We start from the raw sequence: 23,685 nt of genomic DNA on the forward strand, positions 1-23,685 counted from the left end.
ATCAGGATGTTTCTTGACAGGGTGCTCGTTCACCCCGTTTGGGGGGGGTGCTTCTCCTGGAGTTGGTGCATAGAAATCGCCATCCATTCGAAGGTTATCTGGGTGTTTCTTTACTGGTTCTCGTTGAACCATATGGTGTCATTCTTTCTCTAGGTTTCCCTTCAAAGTCTCCAACCATTTTAAGGTTATCAGGATGTTTCTTGACAGGTGCTCGTTCACCCCGTGGTGCTTCTCCTGGAGTTGGTGCATAGAAATCGCCATCCATTCGAAGGTTATCTGGGTGTTTCTTTACTTGGTTCTCGTTGACCATATGGTGCATCTTCTCTAGGTTTCCCTTCAAAGTCACCAACCATTTTAAGGTTATCAGGATGTTTCTTGACAGGTGCTCGTTCACCCCGTGGTGCTTCTCCTGGAGTTGGTGCATAGAAATCGCCATCCATTCGAAGGTTATCCGGGTGTCTCTTTACTGGTTCTCGTTGAGCATAAGGTGCATCCTCTCTTGGTTTACCTTCAAAGTCACCAACCATTTTAAGGTTATCAGGATGTTTCTTGACAGGTGCTCGTTCACCTCGTGGTGCTTCTCCTGGGGTTGGAGCATAGAAGTCTCCATCCATTCTGAGGTTATCAGGATGCTTTTGAACAGGAGCTCTTTCGGCATATGGGGCACCTTCACGGGGTTTTCCCTCAAAGTCTCCTACCATTTTCAGATTGTCAGGATGTTTCTTGACCAGAGCACGTTCACCTCTTGGTGCTTCCCCTGGAGAAGGTGCATAGAAATCTCCATCCATTTTAAGATTGTCTGGGTGTTTCTTCACTGGAGCTCTTTCAGCATAAGGAGCTTCTTCACGAGGTTTACCCTCAAAATCACCCAAAAGTCGTAAGTTATCAGGATGTTTTTTAATTGCTGCTCTTTCACCAACAGTAATTTGTTCATATTCCTTGCCAATGAATTCACCCTCCATGTGAAGATTATCTTCTCTCTTTATCACTTCCACTCTTTCACCTTTTACAATTTTATATTCTTCCTCTTTACCATGGAATTCACCTACCATTTTTAGGTTGTCTGCATGTTTCTTTACTGGAGCTCGTTCACCACGAGGAGCTTCCCCTGGAGTTGGAGCATAGAAGTCTCCATCCATTCTTAGATTATCAGGATGTTTCTTTGCAGGCTCTCTCTGACTGTATGGTGCATCTTCACGAGGCTTTCCTTCAAAGTCACCAACCATTTTCAGATTGTCAGGATGTTTCTTTACTGGAGCCCTTTCTCCTCGTGGAGCTTCTCCAGGTGTAGGGGCATAGAAATCTCCACCCATCCTTAGATTGTCAGGATGTTTCTGGACAGGGGCTCTCTCTGCATATGGTGCATCTTCTCGAGGTTTACCTTCAAAGTCTCCTACCATTTTTAAATTATCAGGATGTTTTTTAACAGGGGCACGTTCTCCTCTTGGTGCCTCCCCAGGAGTAGGAGCATAGAAGTCGCCATCCATTTTCAGATTGTCAGGATGTTTCTTAACAGGTGCCCTTTCAGCATATGGAGCATCTTCCTTTGGTTTTCCAGTGAAATCTCCTACCATACGTAAGTTATCTGGATGTTTTTTAATAGCAGCTCTTTCACCAATAGTTATTTGCTCATGCTCTTTGCCAATAAACTCTCCCTCCATGTGCAGATTATCTTCTCTCCTTATTACTTCAACTCTTTCTCCTCTTGTTACTTTATATTCTTCTTCTTTTCCTTGGAATTCCCCAACCATTTTGAGATTATCTTCATACCTTTTGACTCTAGCTCGTTCACCTTTAGGAGCATCACCTGGAGTAGGAGCATAAAAATCACCATCCATTTTTAGATTGTCGGGATGCCTTTGAACAGGGGCTCTTTCCCCCTGCGGGGCATCTTCACGAGGCTTCCCTTCAAAGTCTCCACCCATTCTCAGGTTGTCTGGATGCTTCTTTACTGGCGCTCGTTCACCTCTTGGAGCTTCACCAGGTGTTGGGGCATAGAAGTCCCCATCCATACGGAGATTGTCTGGATGTTTCTTTACTGGCTGTCTTTGACCATATGGTGCATCTTCACGTGGTTTTCCTTCAAAGTCACCAATCATTTTCAAATTATCTGGATGTTTTTTAACAGCAGCCCGTTCACCACGTGGGGCTTCTCCTGGAGTTGGGGCATAGAAGTCTCCATCCATGCGAAGATTATCTGGGTGTTTCTTGACTGGAGCCCTTTCAGCATAGGGAGCATCGTCTCTTGGTTTACCTTCAAAATCTCCAATCATTTTTAAATTATCTGGATGCCTTCTTACTGCAGCTCGTTCACCCCTAGGTGCTTCCTCATGTGTTGGGGCAATAAATTCCCCATCCATTTTGAGATTATCTGGGTGCTTCTTTACTGGTGCACGTTCAGCACGTGGAGCCTCTTCACGTGGTTTTCCAGTAAATTCTCCTACCATACGCAGGTTATCATCATGTCTCTTGATCTCTGCTCTTTCTCCAATTGTGACCTGCTCATGTTCCTTTCCAATGAATTCTCCTTCCATATGAAGATTATCTTCCCTCCTTACTACCTTGACTCTTTCACCCTTGACTATTCTGTATTCTTCTTCTTTCCCCTGGAAGCTTCCTGTCATTTTTAAATTATCAGGATGCTTTTTGACAGGGGCCCTTTCTCCTCTTGGAGCTTCTCCTGGTGTCGGTGCATAAAAATCACCATTCATCTGCAGGTTATCAGGATGTTTCTTAACTGGTGCACGCTCTCCTTTTGGTGCTTCCCCAGGTTTGGGAGCATAAAATTCCCCATTCATTTGTAGATTGTCTGGGTGTCTTTTTACAGATGCTCTTTCACCAACTGTTATTTGTTCATACTCTTTGCCAATAAACTCTCCTTCCATTCGTAAATTATCTTCTCTTCTTATGACCTCTGCCCTTTCTCCTTTAACCATTCTATAGTCTTCCTCTTTTCCAACGAATTCTCCTGTCATGGTCAAGTTGTCAGGGTGTCGTTTTACTGGAGCTCTTTCCCCCTTGGGAGCCTCTCCAGGTTTTGATGGTGTGAATTCACCTTCCATTCGAAGATTGTCGGGATGTTTTTTTATGGTTGCTCGGTCACCTACCATTACTTTTTCATATTCTTTTCCAATAAACTCTCCTTCCATTTGCAGATTATCCCTATGATGGATTATCTCTGCTCTTTCACCTTTAAAGGTCCTGTATTCTTCCTCTTTACCTTGGAAGTCACCAGTCATACGAAGGGTATCAGGGTGTTTCTTTGTAGGTGCTCTCTCTCCATAGGGTGCATCCTCGCGTGGTTTTCCAGTGAAATCTCCAGATAATTTTATGTTATCTGGGTACTTTTTAATTGGTGCTCTTACACCAACAGGTGCTCCTTCAGTGGGTCGTGGTTCAAAATCTCCTTGCATTTTTAGGTTATCTTCATGTCTTACTACTTGAGCTCTTTCACCTTTGAATTTCTGGTATTCATATTCTTTGCCAGTAAAGCTTCCCTCTAGTCTCAAAGAATCTTCATGCCTCTGGATTTCAGCTCTTTCCCCTTTGAATGTCATTTGCTCTTTCCTTTCTACATTAAATTCTCCTTCCATGTGTAACTGATCTTCTCTTCGCACAACCTTAGCCCTCTCTCCTTTAAGAGGTGTTTGATCTTGAGGTTTACCTTCAAAGTCTCCTTGTAGCGTTAGATTGTCAGGATGCTTCTTAGTTTTTGCTCTTTCTCCTTTTACTGGACTTCTGCCTCTTGCTTTTGGTTCAAAATCTCCTTCAATTTTCAGATTATCAGGATGTTTTTTAATAGCTGCTCGTTCACCCTTTGGAGGTGACTCGGGTGAGCGACCAAGGAAATCTCCTTCAACTTTCAAGTTGTCTGGATGCTTCTTTGGGGATACTCTCTCACCCTTTGTTGGACTGCGGCTTCTGTCCATACCTTCAAAGGTGCCTTCCATTTTTAAATTATCAGGGTGTCGTTTGATCATTGGACGTTCTCCCTTCACAGGGCTGCGGCTTCTTGACCGGCCAGTAAATTCCCCTTCCATCCTTAAGTTATCAGGGTATCTTTTAATCATTTCTCTATCTGGCATTGGCACACCTTCAGTTGGCTTGGTTTCAATGTCACCTGAAAGTTTCAAATTATCAGGGTATCGCTTAATTGAAGCCCTTTCGCCGATTGGGGCATCATCCTGGGGTTTCCCTTCAAAGTCGCCTTCTAGCCGGAGATTGTCAGGGTGTTTTTTCATTGGAGCTCTTTCCCCTAATGGTGTCTCATCTACAGGCCTACCTTCAAAAGTGCCTTCTATCTTAAGGTTGTCGGGATGGCGTTTTAACATTTCTCGTTCCCCTTTCAGCGGTGATGTTTCCTTAGCTTTTCCTTCAAATATTCCTTCCATTTTGAGATTATCTTCATGTTTAGTTATTTTTGATCTTTCAGCCTGTTCATATGTACTATATTCTGCATTTGATCTATTCATGTACATTTCTCCTTCCAGTTTTGTCCAAGTCTTTTTCCTCTGCAGTTTTGGTTTGTCACCTGTTTTTTCTGTGAATTCCGAATGGGCAGAGGATTGCATTGTCGCTAGTTCTCCCTCGATCCTCATGTTGTCTTGATGAACAATTCGCTGGGAGTGTGCAACAGATTCGTGTTTCTGATAGGTTTCTCTGCTGGATGAAACGCTGCTAAATTCACCATCTAATTTTAAAGTGTCATGATGATGCTTTCTATCCACTCTCTCACCTTGGACAACAGTGTAGCTGTTTTTATTTGTGCTGACACCTAAAACAAAAGTAAAATCTCAATTAAAGCAAAAGAAGTTACTAAAACATTGTAGGTAAAAAGTCCCATAAAGACAAACTTTGCTTTAATTATTTTATCATTATAGAACCCAATTAACGGCAGTAAACAAATTAGTAATTTGGAGGTAGTTACAACAAAGAAACACATTCTAGTAAATTAATCCTAATGAAGTTTATACACATACAAAGAACTTAAAAAAAAAAATTTATTTTGTATGTTAAAAATATTAGTTTCAAATGTGAATGACAATTTACCATTTGGAAAATGAACTTGGTTAGGATGCCGACATACCTTCGAAATCGCCAGACGGGGCTAGGTTGTCCTGTGGTTTTTTGACGGCTGCCCTGTCACCTTTTCCAGGTGATTCTTTGCCTGGGGCAGTGAAGTCTCCCTCTGGTCTTAAATTATCGGAAGGTCTCCTAACATCAGCACGTTCTCCTTTACCAGGAGTCGTTTTCTCTGGAGCGGTGAAGTCGCCCTCAGGTCGTAAATTGTCGGACGGTCGTTTAACATTAGCTCGATCACCTACTCCTACTGCAGCCTTTTCTGGACCTGTAAATTCTCCCTCTGGTCTTAGGTTATCAGATGGTCTTTTAACATTGGCACGGTCACCTTTGCCTGGGGTTGTTTTTTCAGGGGCTGTGAAGTCACCCTCTGGTCTTAGGGTATCAGTGGGTTTCCGAATGTCGGCACGGTCAGCTTTGCCTGGGGTTGTTTTCTCAGGAGCTGTGAAGTCACCTTCTGGTCTTAGGGTATCGGTGGGTTTCCGGATGGCAGCTCGATCACCCTTCCCTGGGGATGTTTTTTCTGGATAATGAAGGTCGCCCTGAAGTCTGAGACTGTCTACAGGTTTTGTTGCTGAGATTGGTTGGCCAGATACTGTCATGTATTCTGTCTTATGAGTGCTTTTTCCTGTCAAAAAGATAGCATTCATTAGTACAATAACTAGGATTAAAAGTTGAAATAACTTTTAGTAAATTTACCCGCTGTTCATAGTTTCATGCAATTGGAAAAAATATAAGCTGGTGAAGATATTTGATGAAGTCAACAAAGATATCTTGAGAAAATGACAAGAAGGATGACTAATATTTTAAGGTTAAAATAATTTACAACTCATCAGATAAGTAAAAGTAAATTGCAGCAATATCCTTTCGAGTTGAACAGCCATAATTCATTGTAGATATTTACAATAGCTGCCTAAATCAACAAAGAAATATTCTCATGAATTACCAGTCCGAGAGTTACCAAACAAATTTATAACAACATTACTTGAGGTAATTCCTCTTTTAACCTATTTAGGTAACTGCATACATTAAAATTGTTTTTAAAACTATAGTATAGGTAACTAGATAGTTTTATCTATTAAGCTGATAACTATTTCATCACTGGTAAAGAGGGCTTTTAGGTTGATAAGGAAATCTTTAAATAAATTACCAGCGTAATCTCCTCCTAGCCTTATACTTGAGACATCTTGACGGTTCCTTACTGCTCTACTGTCTGTGACATGAAGTCCCTCAGTTCTCTGCGATTCTGTAATATGTGAAAGAATTAGAATAATCAAATTCACTGGTATGCCATTACTGACAGACCAGAAATATACAGTGAATCATGAACTTATTCGATTATTGTCTTACAAAGATTGGCACAGTTCCCTTAGGTATTCCAGTTTTGTAACTGTAGGTTTTAACTCCCCAGGGGCTCATCACGCTAAGAGCTGCAAGGGAGCAATGACAAGGGTTGGAAAATTATGAGACAAATTATTCAAATTATTTTCTTTTTCTACAAGATCCCACAAAGGCAAACACTTAGGAAAACTAATCTTTGCAAAGATCTCGTCTAAAATGAAACATTTGTACAATTCGTATGTAGTATAATTACTGAAACTAAATCGATTAACTTTCTGGCAAAAAGTCACTTCTAAAATTGTGAATTATTCTGTTTTAATGAGTTACCACTTCTCAAGTTCAGAATCTTTGTAAAGTCATAATGTACCATTAATTATAAAACAAACTTCTATGTTTAAAGACCGCAATATGATCCATAATCTGAAGGATATTTTTTGATGATCCAACGCCTAATCCAATCAATGGATTTATGCACATAATTATATTTGCTGACAACTGAAAGGATGTCACCTTTTGGAGTCACCCCTTCCTGAGGGGAAAAAGGTATGTGGTGGAAAAAAATATATATCAACTCTTATGATAGGTGGGGACAGATGCAATGTAGGGGTTGATGCTGTGTGGTGTAAACTGTTGAATGTAATACCTTGTGGAGGACATTAAAAGTTCATAAGGACATATTGACGGCTGTGTTTGACAATGACGATAAAGAGAGTGAATGGTTTGATGTAAAAATGGGTGTGGTTCTTGGATAAGGGAGACTTATATTTTTCTACGTTTGCCTAATATTTTTATGTATGGGGCGATGAAAGAAGCCAAGAAAAGGTGTGGAGATGTAGGTTCAAATTGTATAAGAAAAGGAGTTGCGAATGATGTCCAGGGTGGCTGGTGTATATGGAGAAGATGCAACGCTGGTGATAAGAGGTGAAGGCACATCATTTATAAGTGGGCAAAAGTTGAAACTTGAAAGTGAATATCAGGAAGAGTAATGCTATGAAGGTAAACAGAAGTCAAGAAAGTAGAGCAATGATTGTTAGTGTGGATGGTTAAGGAACAAGCGTGGTTAATTGTTGTGCCCTTGGGAGTAATGATAACAGATGACGGTAGAATGACAGAAGAGTTGAATTACAGGACAGGTGGTTCTAGAAACAACATTACTACGTATGAAGGGACTGGGCCAACTCTCCATTATGGAGGGGAGGTGTGCATGTTGAATGTGGAGAAAACTGTGAGTGTTTAAAGGAAGTGTAGATAAAAATATGGACTAGTTTGGTTTGGCGTGTTATCGCTATGCAGAGATAATGCAAGACAATAAGCTGTTAATACCGTCTGTAATTTGTTAATTCTGGAAGAGGATATAAAGATTGAGGATGTGTTGTGTTATTTGGGGCTGAGGTTGACAGGATGCAGATGAGTTCAGTGAAGGTAGATGAAGCAATTGATGCTGGATATTAATGGTAAAGAAAGTTAATAGATGAATGTGGCAGTGACTAATGCATTAATGTCTTTGGCGCCATCTCCTATATGTGTAATGAGGAAAAATAGTCTTCGTGTTGAAGGGTACCAAAACAGAGAACTATCAAGATAATGGCACACTGCCTTAATAACAGAGATTTTTTTCCCTGTGGCCACAAGGGGAGCAGGGTTCGTGGAAATGCCATCCCGTCTTTTACCTGTGCTTGACTGAATAGCAGACATGCCAACATGCTGAGAAACTTCTTCGCTTTTTGACACATGCGAGGTGGAAGATACTCTTTGTTGGCTCTCTGATGTAATGTGCTGACTTCTTGAAGACACGTGTTCGACGTTTGATGACATCTGCTGATTCACCGACGATGACTCCTGAATACCTGTTACCATCTGCTGACTAGCTGAAGACATGTGTTGATGGCTGGCAGAGGCACTGCTGGTCTCTGAAATGCTTTGGGTGCTCTGACTGAACGCAGACGAACTCTGCTGCACTTGAACGCTCTCCGACGTGCTGCTGTGCGCAACGCGCTTGCTCTCTGACGACAAGCTCTGTCTTTCGGCAATCCTCTGCTCTTCCGTTAAGCTCTGTCTTTCGGCAATTCCTCCTCTGCTCTTCCGTTAAGCTCTGTCTCTGGGCAATCCTCCTCTGCTCTTCTGTCGTCAGCTGCTGCTGCTGCTGCTGCCTTGAGGAGTCGTGGCTGCTGCTGACAACGCCAGAGATGCTGACAGTCTCTGAAACATGGGACTTGGAGTCTGAGCTGGACATCTTCGAGCTTCGGACCTCTGATGTCGATGACGACGAGCTGACATACGCTGCCGACGATTTCTCCTCCTTCACGGTGCTCGAGTAAGAGGAAGAGGAGGATTTGGCCATGGAGGACTCCTCCCTCATGGATGAGGAGGACAACTTGGAGGAGGAGGAGGACATGCGTAGGGCGGTGGACGCGTCCATTGAGTCTACGGCATGATGGGTCATGCTTCTAGATGAATTCGCTTCTGCGGTGGGGTGGACGCAAGAAATAAAAAGGGAAAACCAAGGTAAACTAAACGTTAACAGGAAATAAGAAAATGCAAATAAAAATAAATGAGAGCAAAACATGCTTAAACTAATAAATTTAAATAACTTAATTTTGTGTGTGATTTATATTCATAAAGTGAACAGCTTTAAACTAGGTGAATTAACCTTTGTGCTGGGTTAAAAAAAAAATACAAATAAACTGGAAACAAAGGCACGAAAATGACAAGATTAAATAGGAGGTAAGAACATACTACTTAAACTTGATGGACTTTGGATGCTTCAAGTTTAAATAACAAAATAAGAAGCTTAACATAGAGTGGAAAAAATATAAGAAAAATAAAGCAAAAATAAATATTATTTTAAAGAGGAACGTCTGCAGTATGGCAATCTAATTTATTATAAATAAATAAAACTACATTCAAAGAGGTTACATGCATAAACTCAAATAAAAGTTATTACAGGAAATAAAAGCAATGGAAGCGTTGGAGTCACGAATGAAAACTTGAAAGTAACGGAATTTCAAGCACGAAACTGCGAATCAGTGGGTAACAAACAATAACTAAACTAAAAAAAAAAAAAGTATCTTTCTTTTCTAGATGGAAATTAAATTCTGAAAATAAACAAATACAGCTGACGAAAAGAATCTGGCCACAACCATGGTTCATCGACCTGACGTCTTGTCAATCGAAATTAATAATAGCAATCGATGCCATAACGGGACAGACGCAACAGACGAGAATCATTTAGGATGGGCCGTCTCAAATCCGAATCCCTCTTACTACTACTACTACTACTACCAACAACATATTACACACTTAGGATGGGCCGTCTCAAAGCCAAATCCCTATTCCTACTACGACTACTACTAATAACGTTATATTACACACTATGATAGAAAGATAAAAACAAGCATTTCCATCTTGCAACCATACTCTACAAACGATACTATGGAAAATTTTCGGCTTACGAGGGACACTGCGCCATGCAAACTCGACAAAACACACTGATATAAGCCTAGAGTCCTCGAAAGAACTTGGCGCAGTCGATGCAGCAAGCTTCCAGCAGGTTTATTTTGAGAGGTCCCAGTTACAGGCATTTTGCCATTTTGCGGAACTTTACCTGATATGCCACCGCCGCCCTCCTCCTGGGTCCGAAGCACTGTTTCGGCTCGCCCGGCCCTCAACACTGCCTGTAAAAAAATACAGAGATTGGGGAACTGTTACTTACCCATGATAGAAGCCAAGGTACACAATACTCTACTTTTAGCACTTAGGTATCAGCTTAGATTCAACGGTGCAGACTGTTACTGGCTAGCATGCAGATATAATCTATGGACTGTCACAGTTCAGCTTTCAAAGACAGAATTAATTTGAGGTTCATACTATTGACCAACGTACAAGAAATACCACTGTACCTTGCTAAACGATAAGTGTCAAATTGTAGTCTACTTTATATATTTTGAGCCTTTCCAAAAAGTAATCACCCCGTATGAGAGTAGAGCCGTCAGTGGACCTTATGCGGTGCACTGTAGGCATTACTTAAGGTTCTTTGCAGCGTGCCTTCGGCCCCTAGCTGCAACCACTTTCGTTCTTTGTAATGTATCTCCTTTCACATTCTCTTTCTTCATATTACTTTCCACCCTCTCCTAATACTTGATTCATTGTGCAACTGCTTTGAGGTTTTCCTCGCTTATGCCTTTAAAACCTTTAACTGTCAATTTCTATTTCAGCGCGGAATGACCTCATAGGTCCCAGTGCTTGGCCTTTGGCCTAAATTCTATATTCAACTCGACTCAAAAGGTAGTCCACTCTATGGACCAAGCAACTGGTCAGTGCTTAGGAATTATTCAATGGATCCAAAGAAAAAAAGAAGGTTTGAATTCTGGTAAGGACTATGCAATCCAGTGTTTTGACGTATAGTATGAATTTGCGTATTTTTTTTAAGAGTTTTCTCAAATGAAAAGTTCAGGAAGAATAATGACGTCTACCTACAAACTTACTAAAAGGGGGTGTGTTTACGGGATGATGAAATGTATACAGAAATTTCACTGTTCATTGGGAAAGGAAAAAAAAAAAAATCTTAGGCCTACCTGTGCATCCTGCGTGGAAGTGTGAGCGCCGCCTGCGGTGAGCCTCCCCTGAAGCTGCTGCTGCTTCTCCTGGGTACTGAACAGGTCGTCCTTGATCGTCAGGGTATCGGCGAAGCGCTGAAGGTCTTCCTTGGTCTCCTGGGAAGAACTGCTTATCTGCGCGTGTTGAGCGGAAGAAATGCGCTGTTGCGCGCTTGCCGAGGAACTCAGTTGCTGAACGCTCGAGGAGCTTTGCTGTACGGACGAAGAGGTCTCTTGGACGCTCGAGGACGAGCTCTTCTGCACGCTGGAGAAGGAGCTCTGTTGTACGTTCGTCGAAGTCTTCCTCTGTTCGGCCGAGGAGATGTCGCGGACCTCAGAATATTCTAGCCTTCCTTCGCCCCCTTGCCTGCAATGGAAGGTGGACGTTGACGTCAGTGAGTTTGGCTGATGCTTCAGTTCAAATCAAAATGATTGCTAAGGAAATGTGATGAATATTTCACGAGTATATATAAGTCACGTTCGTAGACGTTTCTTTTCTACCTTAAGAAAAAAAAAATCTCTCTCTCAGTGGTAGTGGTCTTAACCTTAGTCCTGCCGACTGAACACTAACACACAAATCTAGTCCGGAAATGCTGTGGAGGGAGATTGACTATTGACGTACGATGGATAAGTCTTAATACATTATATTTTATTTTTTAACCTTCAAGGACTAAATCTTCCTAACAATATGTCAAAGGTAATCAATGCAGTCATCTATTTTTAGTGGGGTACAAGCCCCCTCCCACCCTCTCTATCTGATATCCTCAAACCATTCCAACAAAGAGAGGGCGAGACAAGTAGCCCAGAGTTAGTATACCACTGCGGCAGTGTGTTCATGCCATTCACCTCTGTATCAATAATGTAAGCGCCTTCACTGGGCTCCCCATGCAACTATTCGTTCCCTATTATAATTCTCGTAGTGCTTCGTATACTCCACTAACCCCATTCTGCCCCATACCCAATAAGTATTTAACATTCTTTCAGAACGATTTTTTCCATATGCATAAAGGACTACAAAGTACATTTCGTGAAGTTGTGAAGTTGTAAATCGGATACAGACGAAGCATCGTATGTCGGTAATAAATTAGGTCACTTTGGAACTAAATTAATATTCACTTGTCAGCCATTACTGTTTTCAAAATTTCAATATTTTCACGTTTATTCGACAGTTTCAAGTTTACAGTGCATATGAGGAAATATGTCTCTCTCTCTCTCTCTCTCTCTCTCTGTATATATATATATATATATATATATATATATATATATATATATATATATATATAATATATATATATATTTCACAAAACTCAGTAAATTCTTGTTAGCGACAATGAAAGCAACTAATGGTTTGTGTCCTGTCACATGCATCAAAATCCTCTCCAATAAACCAATAATAAAAAATATATAAAGATTACACGTTCGACCTGTACATAATTCAGACTCGTGTTCTATGACAACGGGTGCAACTGAATAGCCACGAAAAAGTGTTTTTACGCAGCAGGAATTTATAGTTATTTTTTTTGTATGATGATTTGGCAGCGATGGTTATGGGTGTATGAAGTCTCAGGTGATATACGTGTAGAGAATGTATGAAGGTTTGTACTATACGTGTATGGTGTTTGTACAGGTATGAGCCTTTTTATGCATCAGTGTATATGTTATTGTATGCGGTGATAATCCGATTAGGTTTAACACATACTGAACGTTAAAAAAAATGTTCAGTGCTAGTGAACGCTTCATTTAACGTGTGCTATGCCTGTGTGCATAACTGCATACCATGTATGACCTGATGATCGAAACCTTTCCCAAAGCAAATTTAATGGAAGGTTTACACAGAGGCTTCGCCACCAACGACACATTTAACTCAAACGGGAACAAACACACAGACCATTCGTCAAGATCAATAATTCCTCGTTCTTCCAATCCAAACACCTCTCAACACCTACACCTTCCCTTCCCCTTCCCACCCCTTCCGTTATAACCACCCGCCCCTCTCCCCCAATATAATACCGTATCCCCTCACTCAACCATCCTAGACCAACCTCCAAACCGATACCACTCAACCCAAGGAGGTTGACTCAACCAGCCCCAGGCTCCGACACCACGTGAGGAGATGTCTGCACTCAGATGTCATTTCGTGCTCCAATTTTTTTTCATTATTATTATTATATACAAGGGTTATTCACACCTTCTCAAGTCCAAACGATGACGTCATAAGCACATCAAGTTCAAAACGATGACGTCATAACGACGGAGGGAAAATCAGTCAAGAGGATGATTTGGGAAGAAGTTGGTCAGATCGAGATGTTTTGCAGAGCAGACGTTATTTTTGAATCGAAATATGCACGCATGCGCACAGGACCGGCCAGAAATATTACGTCCACAGGTAAGAAAATAGAAGGGAAGAAAAAGGCAAAGTCAAAAGAAGGAAAGAATCTTAAATAAGAAGAAAGCAAAATGAAGGGAAGAGAAGTAACTAAATAGTGCTGAAAAAAAACAAAAAGGCCACAACTAAACAGACATAAATAATATTAATACTGCTACGTTAGGTTTTCAAAGTCTCTTCTTTCGGGAAAAAATTAATAACGAAATAAAAGGCGAAAAAAAATAAAAGATTTTGCTGGCACGCAGCGAAAAGAATTCATTTGTAAGGAGGAAATCTTCGGATGCGGCTTAAAAAATCTGGTCACGGCCGAACACTGCAAAAGTTTGAGCAGGTCCCTGAACTTTGCGAATTTGGTCGACATATATTAGTGTAATAAAGGCCATTACCGAAAAGAAAAACTTTTATCAGAGTTTCTCCATTGCTCTTCCGTGTGTGTAATGATGATTATCGATCTGGTTGCTGTCAATAAGGAGAAGAAGCTGATGAACGGGAGTTAACAACGTAGCAAACACGATAAAAACAGGTTGTAATTTATTTTCGCTCTTGAAGAATGGCTCCACACAGACACACACACACACACACACACAGACATAAAAGCAACATTGACCATGACGTCTTGTTACTGCATGGTGCTATAAAATTGATTTCGCTGTGCCAATCACATGTCCAAACAACGGAGTTGATAACTTCCGAATAAGTTTCTCGTTGTACAAGTGGATTCGCGCTCGGCTACCAATCCGGTGGTCCGAAGTTCGATTCTCGGCTCGGCCAATGCGGAACCAGAGGAATGTATTTCTGGTGATAGAAATTCATTTCTCGATATAATGTGGTTCGGATACCACAATAAGCTGTAGGTCCCGTTGCTAGGTAACCAATTGGTTTCTAGCCACGTAAAAATATCTAATCCTTCGGGCCAGCCGTAGGAGCGCTGTTAATCAGCTCAGTGGTCTGGTAAAACTTCCGAATAAATCAGGTCATGTCTAATATGAGTCTCTTATTCCTGTTGTCAGCTAACTATTAGCATAATAAATAAATAACAATAATCCACAGTGGTGTAAGAGTAAATATAGATAAGAAATATATATACAAACGCGAAAGAGCTTTCCAATGTGTATCTACACACACACACACCATTGTGGTTTTCATCGCCAATTTAGTGACTCATGATATTACAAGACTACTAATATAATATTAATAATGTAGAAAAAAAGGCGCCTCAATGGAGCGGTCGGTATATTGTTGGCGTGCCACCTCGATGGCCGCGAGTTCGATTCTCGGGCATTCCATTGAGGAGTAAGAGATGTGTATTTCTGGTGATAGGAGTTCACTCTCGACGTGGTTCGGAAGTCACGTAAAGTTGTTGGTCCCGTTGCTGAATAACCACTGGTTCCATGCAACGTAAAAACACCATACAAACAACAATGTTGAAACAAATCCGCAGTATCTCTGTAGAAATTTATTTTTGAGATATACGCACCCATACGTGCTACTATGAGTAAAACTCAATTAAATAATAATAATAATGATAGTTTAGGGCACCACACGTAAGAAATAAAATGTAAAAAAAGTTATAAGCAACTCCTTCTCCAACCCGAGAGAGCTTATCACCTTATCTTTACTTTCCATCATTATAGCTCCTACAACAAGCTGCCTGCTGACCTGAGATCTCGAATCGGGCCAGAATTAAGGTCAAGAACCCGAGACAAACGCCGGAAGTAAACGTCAGAGAGAGAGAGAGAATGTCAAAGGAATCTTAATGGTCTCACCTTGACCCCAGGTAATAAGAGTTACGTTTCGTTTTATTTTCTCTTGTTCTCTGGATTTCCCCTCATTCGTAACTTACAAGGAAACGCTTATTCGTTAGAGAGAGAGAGAGAGAGAGAGAGAGAGAGAGAATATGTTAATGTATGGAAAGGAATTTATAAGAAAAACACCAAAAATCACTTGAGAAAGAGATATAAAAATGTACCCCGTAGGAGGGGTAGTGCAGTCAGTGCACCTCATGCATTGCACTGTAGGCATTACTTAAGGTTCTTTGCAGCGTGCCTTCGGCCCCTAGCTACAAACCCTTTCGTGCCTTTTACTGTACATATCCTCTTTCTTCCATCTTACTTTCCACCCTCTCCTAACAATTGATTCACAGTGCAACTGCTTTGAGGTTTTCCTCTCCTGATACACCTTTCAAATATTTTATGGTCAATTTCCGATCCAGCGCTGAATAACCTCATAGGTTCCTGTGCTTGGCCTTTAGCCTAGATTTTATATTCAATTCAATATAAAAATTTAGGAAAATGAGAGAGAGAGATGGGGGGGGAGGGGGGGGGGGGGGGGGGGGGGGGGGGAGGACTTCCGACCTGCAGGAACACCAACATAGAAAGAAATTGCCCATAAGAAATCGTCCAGTTATCACGCCATCGCTGTGTGTATGTAGCCAGCTGCTTCGTTACACTAATTATCGCCCGAACTTCGTAAAAAGCAAACCTTAACACGTTATTTTTATTTATTTATTTATTTGTGTGTGTGTTTGCCGCTTACAGAGATCGTCTTCCAGCCATCTTTTATTTATTTATTTATTGTTGCTTGCAGAGGTCGTCTTCCAGCCATCTTTTTTTTTTCTTCCAAAGGTCGTCTTTCACTGATCACGTACCCAAGCTCGAAGTCAATCTTGCCTCAGGTAACATATACCGTTTCTTTCCCTCCACTTCCAAACTTTGGAATTCCTTTTGTGAACTTCTTCACCTCGCCCCTACCCTGAACTCCAACCTGTGGACCTCCTCCCCCCCCCCCCCCCCCCCCCCCACTCTTCTCTTTCTCGCCTTCTTCGAGTCCGGGCTGGATAAGGGCTTTTGGGCAATCGCCCCGTTGGATAATGTATTAAGAAAAATATTAATCTGATCCAACGCACAGAATGCGGGGTCGAACGAGAGAGTTAATGTTTTAAGACGTGAGTCATCGTCTTATTAACATAGCTGAACCTAGTGCAAACAAACTTCTCTCTCTCTCTCTCTCTCTCTCTCTCTCCTCTCTCTCTCTCTCTCTATACATACATATTGTATATATATATATATATATATATATATATATATATATAATGTATATATATATATATAGATATATATATAATGATACATATATATATATATATATATACACATCTATATATAAAGTATAAATTATATACATACATATACGTATACTATCTACACACACACACACACACACATATATATATATATATATATAGGTATATAAAATAAATATACATACACATATACGTATACTATCTACACACACGCACACACACAGTTATATATATATATACTATTTACTACCATATATATATATATATATATATTATATATATATATATATATAATATTTATTTATATATATAGATAAATAGATAGCTTAGATAGATAGGGAGGTATGCAGACAGCAGACAGTTCAATATAAAAAAAATCTATAAACCCTAAAATCCCAACCGCCCCTCCCCCCCCTAAAGAAACTGACTTAACTTACGTACCCTACCCCCAGGTAAGAATGCTCGGTGCCACATGGCATTTAAATAAATAGCCCTTCATCAGACACAATAAGCGATGGCACGCGATTCGATGACTACGACGACACGGCGCATGCGTCGTAGCTCCTTAAGGCGTGTTTATTAAAACCCCTTTTGCATACCGCAATTTCGGTGCTCAGTCATTCATGATTTAATGTCAAGTGCAATGCAGGTTGTCATTTCAACCACGGTGCAAGTTTACCGACTTGTGGGAAAAATAAACTGTCCGCTGTAACCCTAGTATATAAAAGGAATTAAATTGACGTCATGTATATATTTCGGGTCAAAACATTTCGTTATTTCTGGTAAAAAAAAAAAAAAAAAAGGTCTTTTACGTGTTAGTGTGTGTTACATTATCAAAGATACCTTTTTTAATCGATACCACACACAGTCCAAACAGCAGCACACACACACCACAACAGAGAGAGAGAAGAAGAGAGAAGAGAGAGAGAGAGAGAGAGACTAGAGAGAGAGAGACAGGAAGGGAGAAGAGAATTTTTCCTTCTGAGAGAATAATGTGTGTGTGTGTGTGTGAGAGAGAGAGAGAGAGAGAGAGAGAGAGAGAGAGAGAGAGAGAGAGAGATTCCCTGAAAACTAAACCACACCTAAACATAATAAAACAAAATACCAGCGGTCTTTTCTGCAATGAAAACAAAAGTTAAACAACAACAAAACTACTTTACACTGAGCTGTCGTAGAAGTTCAGGGACAAAAGAAAAAATATAAATAAATAAAAAAAAACAAACAGAACAAATTCTATGTAATTATCCGGGGGACCGGAAATGTACATCTCTGAGTAATTGCTAATAATGACGGCTAAGTACAGGGTGAAACAGGTAATACCGATGACCGCTTACTTATATGCATACGATTATAAGATCTCAAACGTAAACAGCCATCTCTGTCTTGGTATTTTCTGCGGCGTCAAGCATTTTTGTTTATGGATGGATATGTTATAGACGAGTTTGATGTAACATACATGCACACGTAACTCACATGCACACAAACACACTGATATATATATATATATATATATATATATATATATATATATATATATATTATATAATTTATATCAATATGTGTGTGCAATTTAAATAAGGATCAATAATAGCGACAAGAGAAACTCAACGATAAGGCTAAACAATGCTCTCGTGACATCAAGTGAGCGCGCTAGCCCGCGTTATTAAATTATGAAACACCTTCACTGTAAACTTTCGCGCCAGAAGTATGCAACGAGTATGCAACGATTTATTAATTAACCCAAATGAAAACGTTCGCATTAACGTGTCGGAAAATAACACCTAGATAATGCAATATAATGTAATGCAATAGGAATGAAACTGGCCACTTATAACGACTGACAATTATAATGTAACATTGCTATGCTCTTGAAATGTCTTGGGAGTATAGTAATTATGTGTTCCGCCTAATTCGTGTTTTATAATGCCGTGTCATTTCCTTCATGTGATAAACATTAAACATACTTTACAGAGAGAGAGAGAGAGGGTGTACTTATCTTAACACAGTTATCTATTTGTTAATGTAATGAGAGAGAGAGAGAGAGAGAGAGAGAGAGAGAGAGAGAGAGAGAGAGAGAAATGGTATATGTATAGTTATCTTATGAGATCGTGAGAGAATATAACTGTCGTAGCTGTTACCTATTTGATAATGTGTGTGTGAGAGAGAGAGAGAGAGAGAGAGAGAGAGAGAGAGAGAGAGAGAGAGAGAGAGAGAGATTGCTCAACTAAAGCAACAAAAACAAAGAGAAATGCCTACCGTGTCAATTCATTACTTGCCCCTCAATAAACATAACGCTTAATTTATCGTATGTACACAAGCGCCATGATGAATATCAAGTTGTGGTAATCATATCTTAATAAAATCATTAAGGTTTATTTATATATTATGCACCTGGCTCTCTTGCTGCTATGGTTCTGGCTCTAGTGCTCGGTGCTTTCAGTATGTTATTATTATTATTATTATTATTATTATTATTATTATTATTATTATTATTATTATTATTATTATTATTATTATTATTATTATTATTATTTTATGGTAGAAGATCCTCTTTAAAGACATACTCTGTTAAATAAAATGGCAGAATTATGCGAATTGATTTTATATCTTTAACAGAATTTGTCTAAAAGAGAATCTTCTACTATAATTGAGAAATGTATATAAAATCAGTTCGCTATTTCCCATTTTAGTTAACTTATTATTATTATCATTATTATTATTATTATTATTATTATTATTATTATTATTATTATTATTATTATTATTATTATTATTATTATTATTATTATTATTAACCGGCAAGCCTCAGACGACATTTTTCTAAACGAAGAGGTTGAAAGTAATTTAAATGAGTGTTTGCAAAATGAAATTCTTTCGCCGAAGAAAGTGAAAAGCAAATAACTGCATATGTTTAGGTTTTAAAATCTGGTTAGCGACACCCAAGTAAGTTGAAAACCATTCCGTTAGGAAATCGTGAAGGTTATATTACAAAAATCATTTCGATACTACGAATTGGTCTACGAATTGGTTACCGTGTTATTTTTGTATACTACACAACAACATGCAGATTAAAATAAAATTCTCAAGCACAATTTGGTGTGGCCCCCAAGGGACATTCGAATAAGGACCGAGTACAACGATCCTTTTCACGGCCTGAAGGTTAATGTCACCAAGCACTACCGCTCTTGGATGTATTTTTATCTTGAAAACAGCCTGAAAAGGTCGCGGAGAACGGCTAAAATAGTTCATTCAGATCTACTATGTCCCGTTTTTAGGTTACCCCACGGATGGGGCAAAGATATTGGCTCTTGAATGAAAGGCAGAAACTGGAGGAAATACAAATTGGAGGAGTTGGACATCTAGGTGGGACGAGAAGTTTGTTTGATATCTGAGCAAAATAGGACGACTAGATAAAAATGTGTATAGTTGGATCTTTTAGACGCGTACTGAACAAGTATCACAATTGTTATGTAGTCACGCTGTATTCAAACTAATTCATTCTCTTTTCACCAAAATAAAGTCAGTGTTATCAGTAAAAGTAACGATCAAAGAATGATCATCATTTCACCATCGAGATTTAAAACAGATTATCGGTTAACCAAAGTTCCTATTTCATCTTCGGATTAAGTAACAACCTCGATGAAAAAAGCATGAGAGGCCCCGTTGTGTTACGTTACAGGTGTTATTTAAATGTCAGCGTAAGGCGATGTAGGACACAGTGACACTGACCCAATATCGGGCTGGTTCCCACATCGAAGGAGTTTTTTTTTTTTCCACGAACCATCTAAATAGTTTAAGAGAATATGAGATGAGGTAACTGACATGAAAGGTCACCAACGACAAAGAGGAAAACCCTTCGAGGTATTGTATATATTATCAGGGTTTTGACCTACATGGGACAAGTGTTTTGTGAAAATTTAATGTTTAAGAGACTTACAAGAGCCTTCTGTTACTACTCCTGCGGATAGAGGTAACTATAAGCTGATGAAACATTTAACTATGATGTTGTATTTGGAGGGATTGTCATGCGCAAGGCGCCCAGGTCGTTCAATAAGTTACCACTCTTGTGGTTTCAAGAAGAAGAAGAAGAAGAATAGGACACGGAGGAAGAAGAAGCAAAACAAATGGAAGAACAATAAATTCCCACCCTTGTGTTTTAAAGAAGGCGAAAAAGAAGATACAAATTAAGGAGAACTAATGAGGGATAAAGATAGGGGGAAGATATCCTGTTTCGAAGTTACGGAAGACGAACTAAAGAATGTTACTGTAATAGGCGTAATGTCTGTCCGTCCGTCTGTAATTCAATCACGATCAAACGGCTGGTCCGATGGGCATGAAACTTGACATGGTTATAGTGGGGATCCCTAAGATGGTTTATAATGGGGTTTCACCCTACCTCCATCGCCCACCCCCTCCGAATGGGGTGGGGTTCAGATGGGATTCCCTGAAACGGAGCTGGTTCTGCCCGTAGACTTAGTTACTTGACTAATTTTCATACATAATTTCTGTAGACATAATGCTAGTAATATTCCTTTCATCCTTGAGAAAGTCACCACAGATCAGCAATCACGATTTGAGAAAACATTTGAGAATTATTGTCTTTTCCACAACGTGAATCATTTACTCTTACAGGAACACCTGTGAACACCTTTCAAACCTGATTCCTTGGTAATCCACGGAGAAGCCTACATCTGCAAACACCTGTTCTATTTTTAGAAGGTTATAGGTGTCAGTGACCCGGACAGTTGCAACGCCAGGTGACCTATAATCAATCAATCAGTGTATGTCTGAGAACTGGGATTAACTGCCGCCTTCTCATATACTAGGAGAACTTCATCCCGTGAAATAGATTCATCACCCAAAGCTATACGCCTAGTAATACTGTTTAAGAATTCTCTGTGTGGACCTTACACTGTTATGCCAATCTCAAATTAAGATCTGAACGGTTGTATGGAAGATTGTCTGTATCGTTCGCAAGAACATTGTGTATGGGCTTGCCCACGGTCTAGGTATATACCTAGACAGTGGGCTTGTCTGAATGCAAAAGTGGGCGGAGCTTCGTGTCTGAACGATCTCAGCGGGAATCTGTCACGACCAGGTTGCTGGCTTGCGACTTATGTCTGTCACACACAGGTCGTTCAATGCATGGGTTTGTCTGCCGATATAAAGCTATCGCGATGCTCGTCTGTTCTAGAGATGATGCCATATGTCTTCCCGGGACAAAATCTTCGTTCAGATTGAAATCGGTGCAGAGATCGTTCATACTGTCTTCTGAATAGTGTGCGCGTTTGTCGTTAACGACAATCGTTCAGTGTAGGGGGGCCTTAAGCACGTTTATGTGCAATCTAGCACTAATAATGCTGGAATCCATACATGACACAAAGGTGAATGCCTCCTCTTATTTCACCACAGTAATCTAGGTATCAACCAGTACTCCATTTTTCAACCCGATCGTTGTTATTTTGGTGTCATTTTTTTTAACGATTTTTTTTACTTTTGCGTAAAACTTTTCCTATAATTTTTTCTTATTTTTGGCGTTAAATCTTTCCTATAAATTTTGTTAATTTTGGTGTCAATTTTTCCGTACGATTTTTTTTTAATTTTTGCGTCAAAATTTTCCTATATATAATTGTTGTTTTTGGCGTTAAATATTTCCTATAAATTTTGTTTATTTTCGTGTAAATTTTTCCATAAGAATGTTTATTTTTTTATTTTTGCTGCAAAATTTTCCTATAAGTTTTTGTTATTTTTGGCGTTAAATATTTCTTATAAATTTTGTTTATATTAACGTGAATTTTTTCATACTATTTTTTTAAATATATTTTTGCGTCAAAATTTTCCTATAATTTTTGTTATTTTTGGCGTTAAATAGTTCCTATGACTTTTGTCGTTTTTGGTGTCAAACACTTCATATGAAATTTGTTATCCAGTGTCAGTTTGTTTCCTACGACTTTTCCTGTTTTTGACCCAGAGCCTCAACTTTCCACGAACATTGTAGACTAACGAACGCCGAATAACAGAAGCGATTCGTGGTATGCATAGGAATCCTTCGTAATTTTCCGATATGTCTTTGTTGCCGAGTTACACTGGCATTACGTCATCAGGGGGCTTTTGACATTTCGACTAACGCATGAGCTGTTTCCACACAGATTTACGTACACTTTCCATCCGCAATAACTTCACGTGGCTAAGTTAGGCTTTATAGTTAAAACTTTATAGATGGAAACTGTAGCACCAAACTTTTTCAGAAATAAAAACTTGAGTCTTTAGGAATACGAGAAGGCGTCTAACTTGAGAATGGATGCTGGGTAGGGGGGAGAAGAGGGGGGGGGGGAGACCTTTTCCGTCGACAGCATTTCGTCCTTTGGAATTCGTTGCAACCAGACTGCTAGGTTTTGGAGTATCGACGAATTCTCTGTCACGATGGCAATATCAACTGAAGTTTATAACTTTCCGTTACTGCACTGTGACGAAATAAAAATTATGTTCTCTGTTCCTTTTAGGACTTTCTCGAGCTATGTGATTCTTCTCAATTTTGAAATGAATAGAATATATAGAGTAACTATGCTGACCCAACATAACACGCGGTACATCAACAGAAAATGAATACGTGCATATGGTCGCGCACAAAAAGTTAAATAAAAGCATTTCACTTACTACCAAAGGCTTTCTCGAGCCTTATCATCCGTCTGTAATGTTCTCAACTTTGAAATAAATACAGTACTTGCGTTGACAGACGCGCGGTCCTCAAACAGAAAACGCTTACTTATATTTGAACGCACAGAAAAATCTTTAAATAAAAAAAAAAAAAAAACAATACACTTACTATGAAAGTACGAGAGTTGCACTTCTCCAAGGCACTCCGCGCGTATCACGAAGTCAATTAAAACATCGCCTAATGAGGCGATTACTTTTCCACGGTATAGTCGTCATGGCGATGACCACGACAGAACACCTCGTTCAAATCCAACCGTGAATGTGTAGTACTGGTTCGCGGTATATAGAAAAGGAGCCACGGTCTCTTCCTGCGTGTGCATACGGGATCGGGCAGGGAAAGAATGCGGCGTCGTCAGCGTGTGTACAGGGATCGGGCATGGAACGGTCGTGCGTGAAATAAAAGGGGAAACGGCCTCTCCCTTCAGCGTGTCCCCTCACACTGTTTCGTGGTCGATATGAACGACAAACGGACTCGCGCTGGGCCA

The 23,685-nt window shown here is 39.8% G+C and overlaps 1 protein-coding gene across 1 annotated transcript in view; it reads right to left on the reverse strand.

Moving 5' to 3' along the window:
• Nucleotides 1-23,685, reverse strand: part of LOC135202320 (uncharacterized) — a 90,693-nt gene that overhangs the window by 11,827 nt on the left and 55,181 nt on the right. Inside the window, 9 exon segments of the mRNA XM_064231667.1 lie at nucleotides 1-126; nucleotides 128-292; nucleotides 294-4,774; nucleotides 5,087-5,707; nucleotides 6,230-6,325; nucleotides 8,091-8,284; nucleotides 8,286-8,883; nucleotides 10,025-10,094; nucleotides 10,995-11,382. Of these exon segments, the coding sequence (XP_064087737.1) occupies nucleotides 1-126; nucleotides 128-292; nucleotides 294-4,774; nucleotides 5,087-5,707; nucleotides 6,230-6,325; nucleotides 8,091-8,284; nucleotides 8,286-8,883; nucleotides 10,025-10,094; nucleotides 10,995-11,382 (6,739 nt within the window).

The sequence above is a fragment of the Macrobrachium nipponense genome, chromosome 30 (assembly GCF_015104395.2).
Source record: "Macrobrachium nipponense isolate FS-2020 chromosome 30, ASM1510439v2, whole genome shotgun sequence".
NCBI lineage: Eukaryota > Metazoa > Arthropoda > Malacostraca > Decapoda > Palaemonidae > Macrobrachium > Macrobrachium nipponense.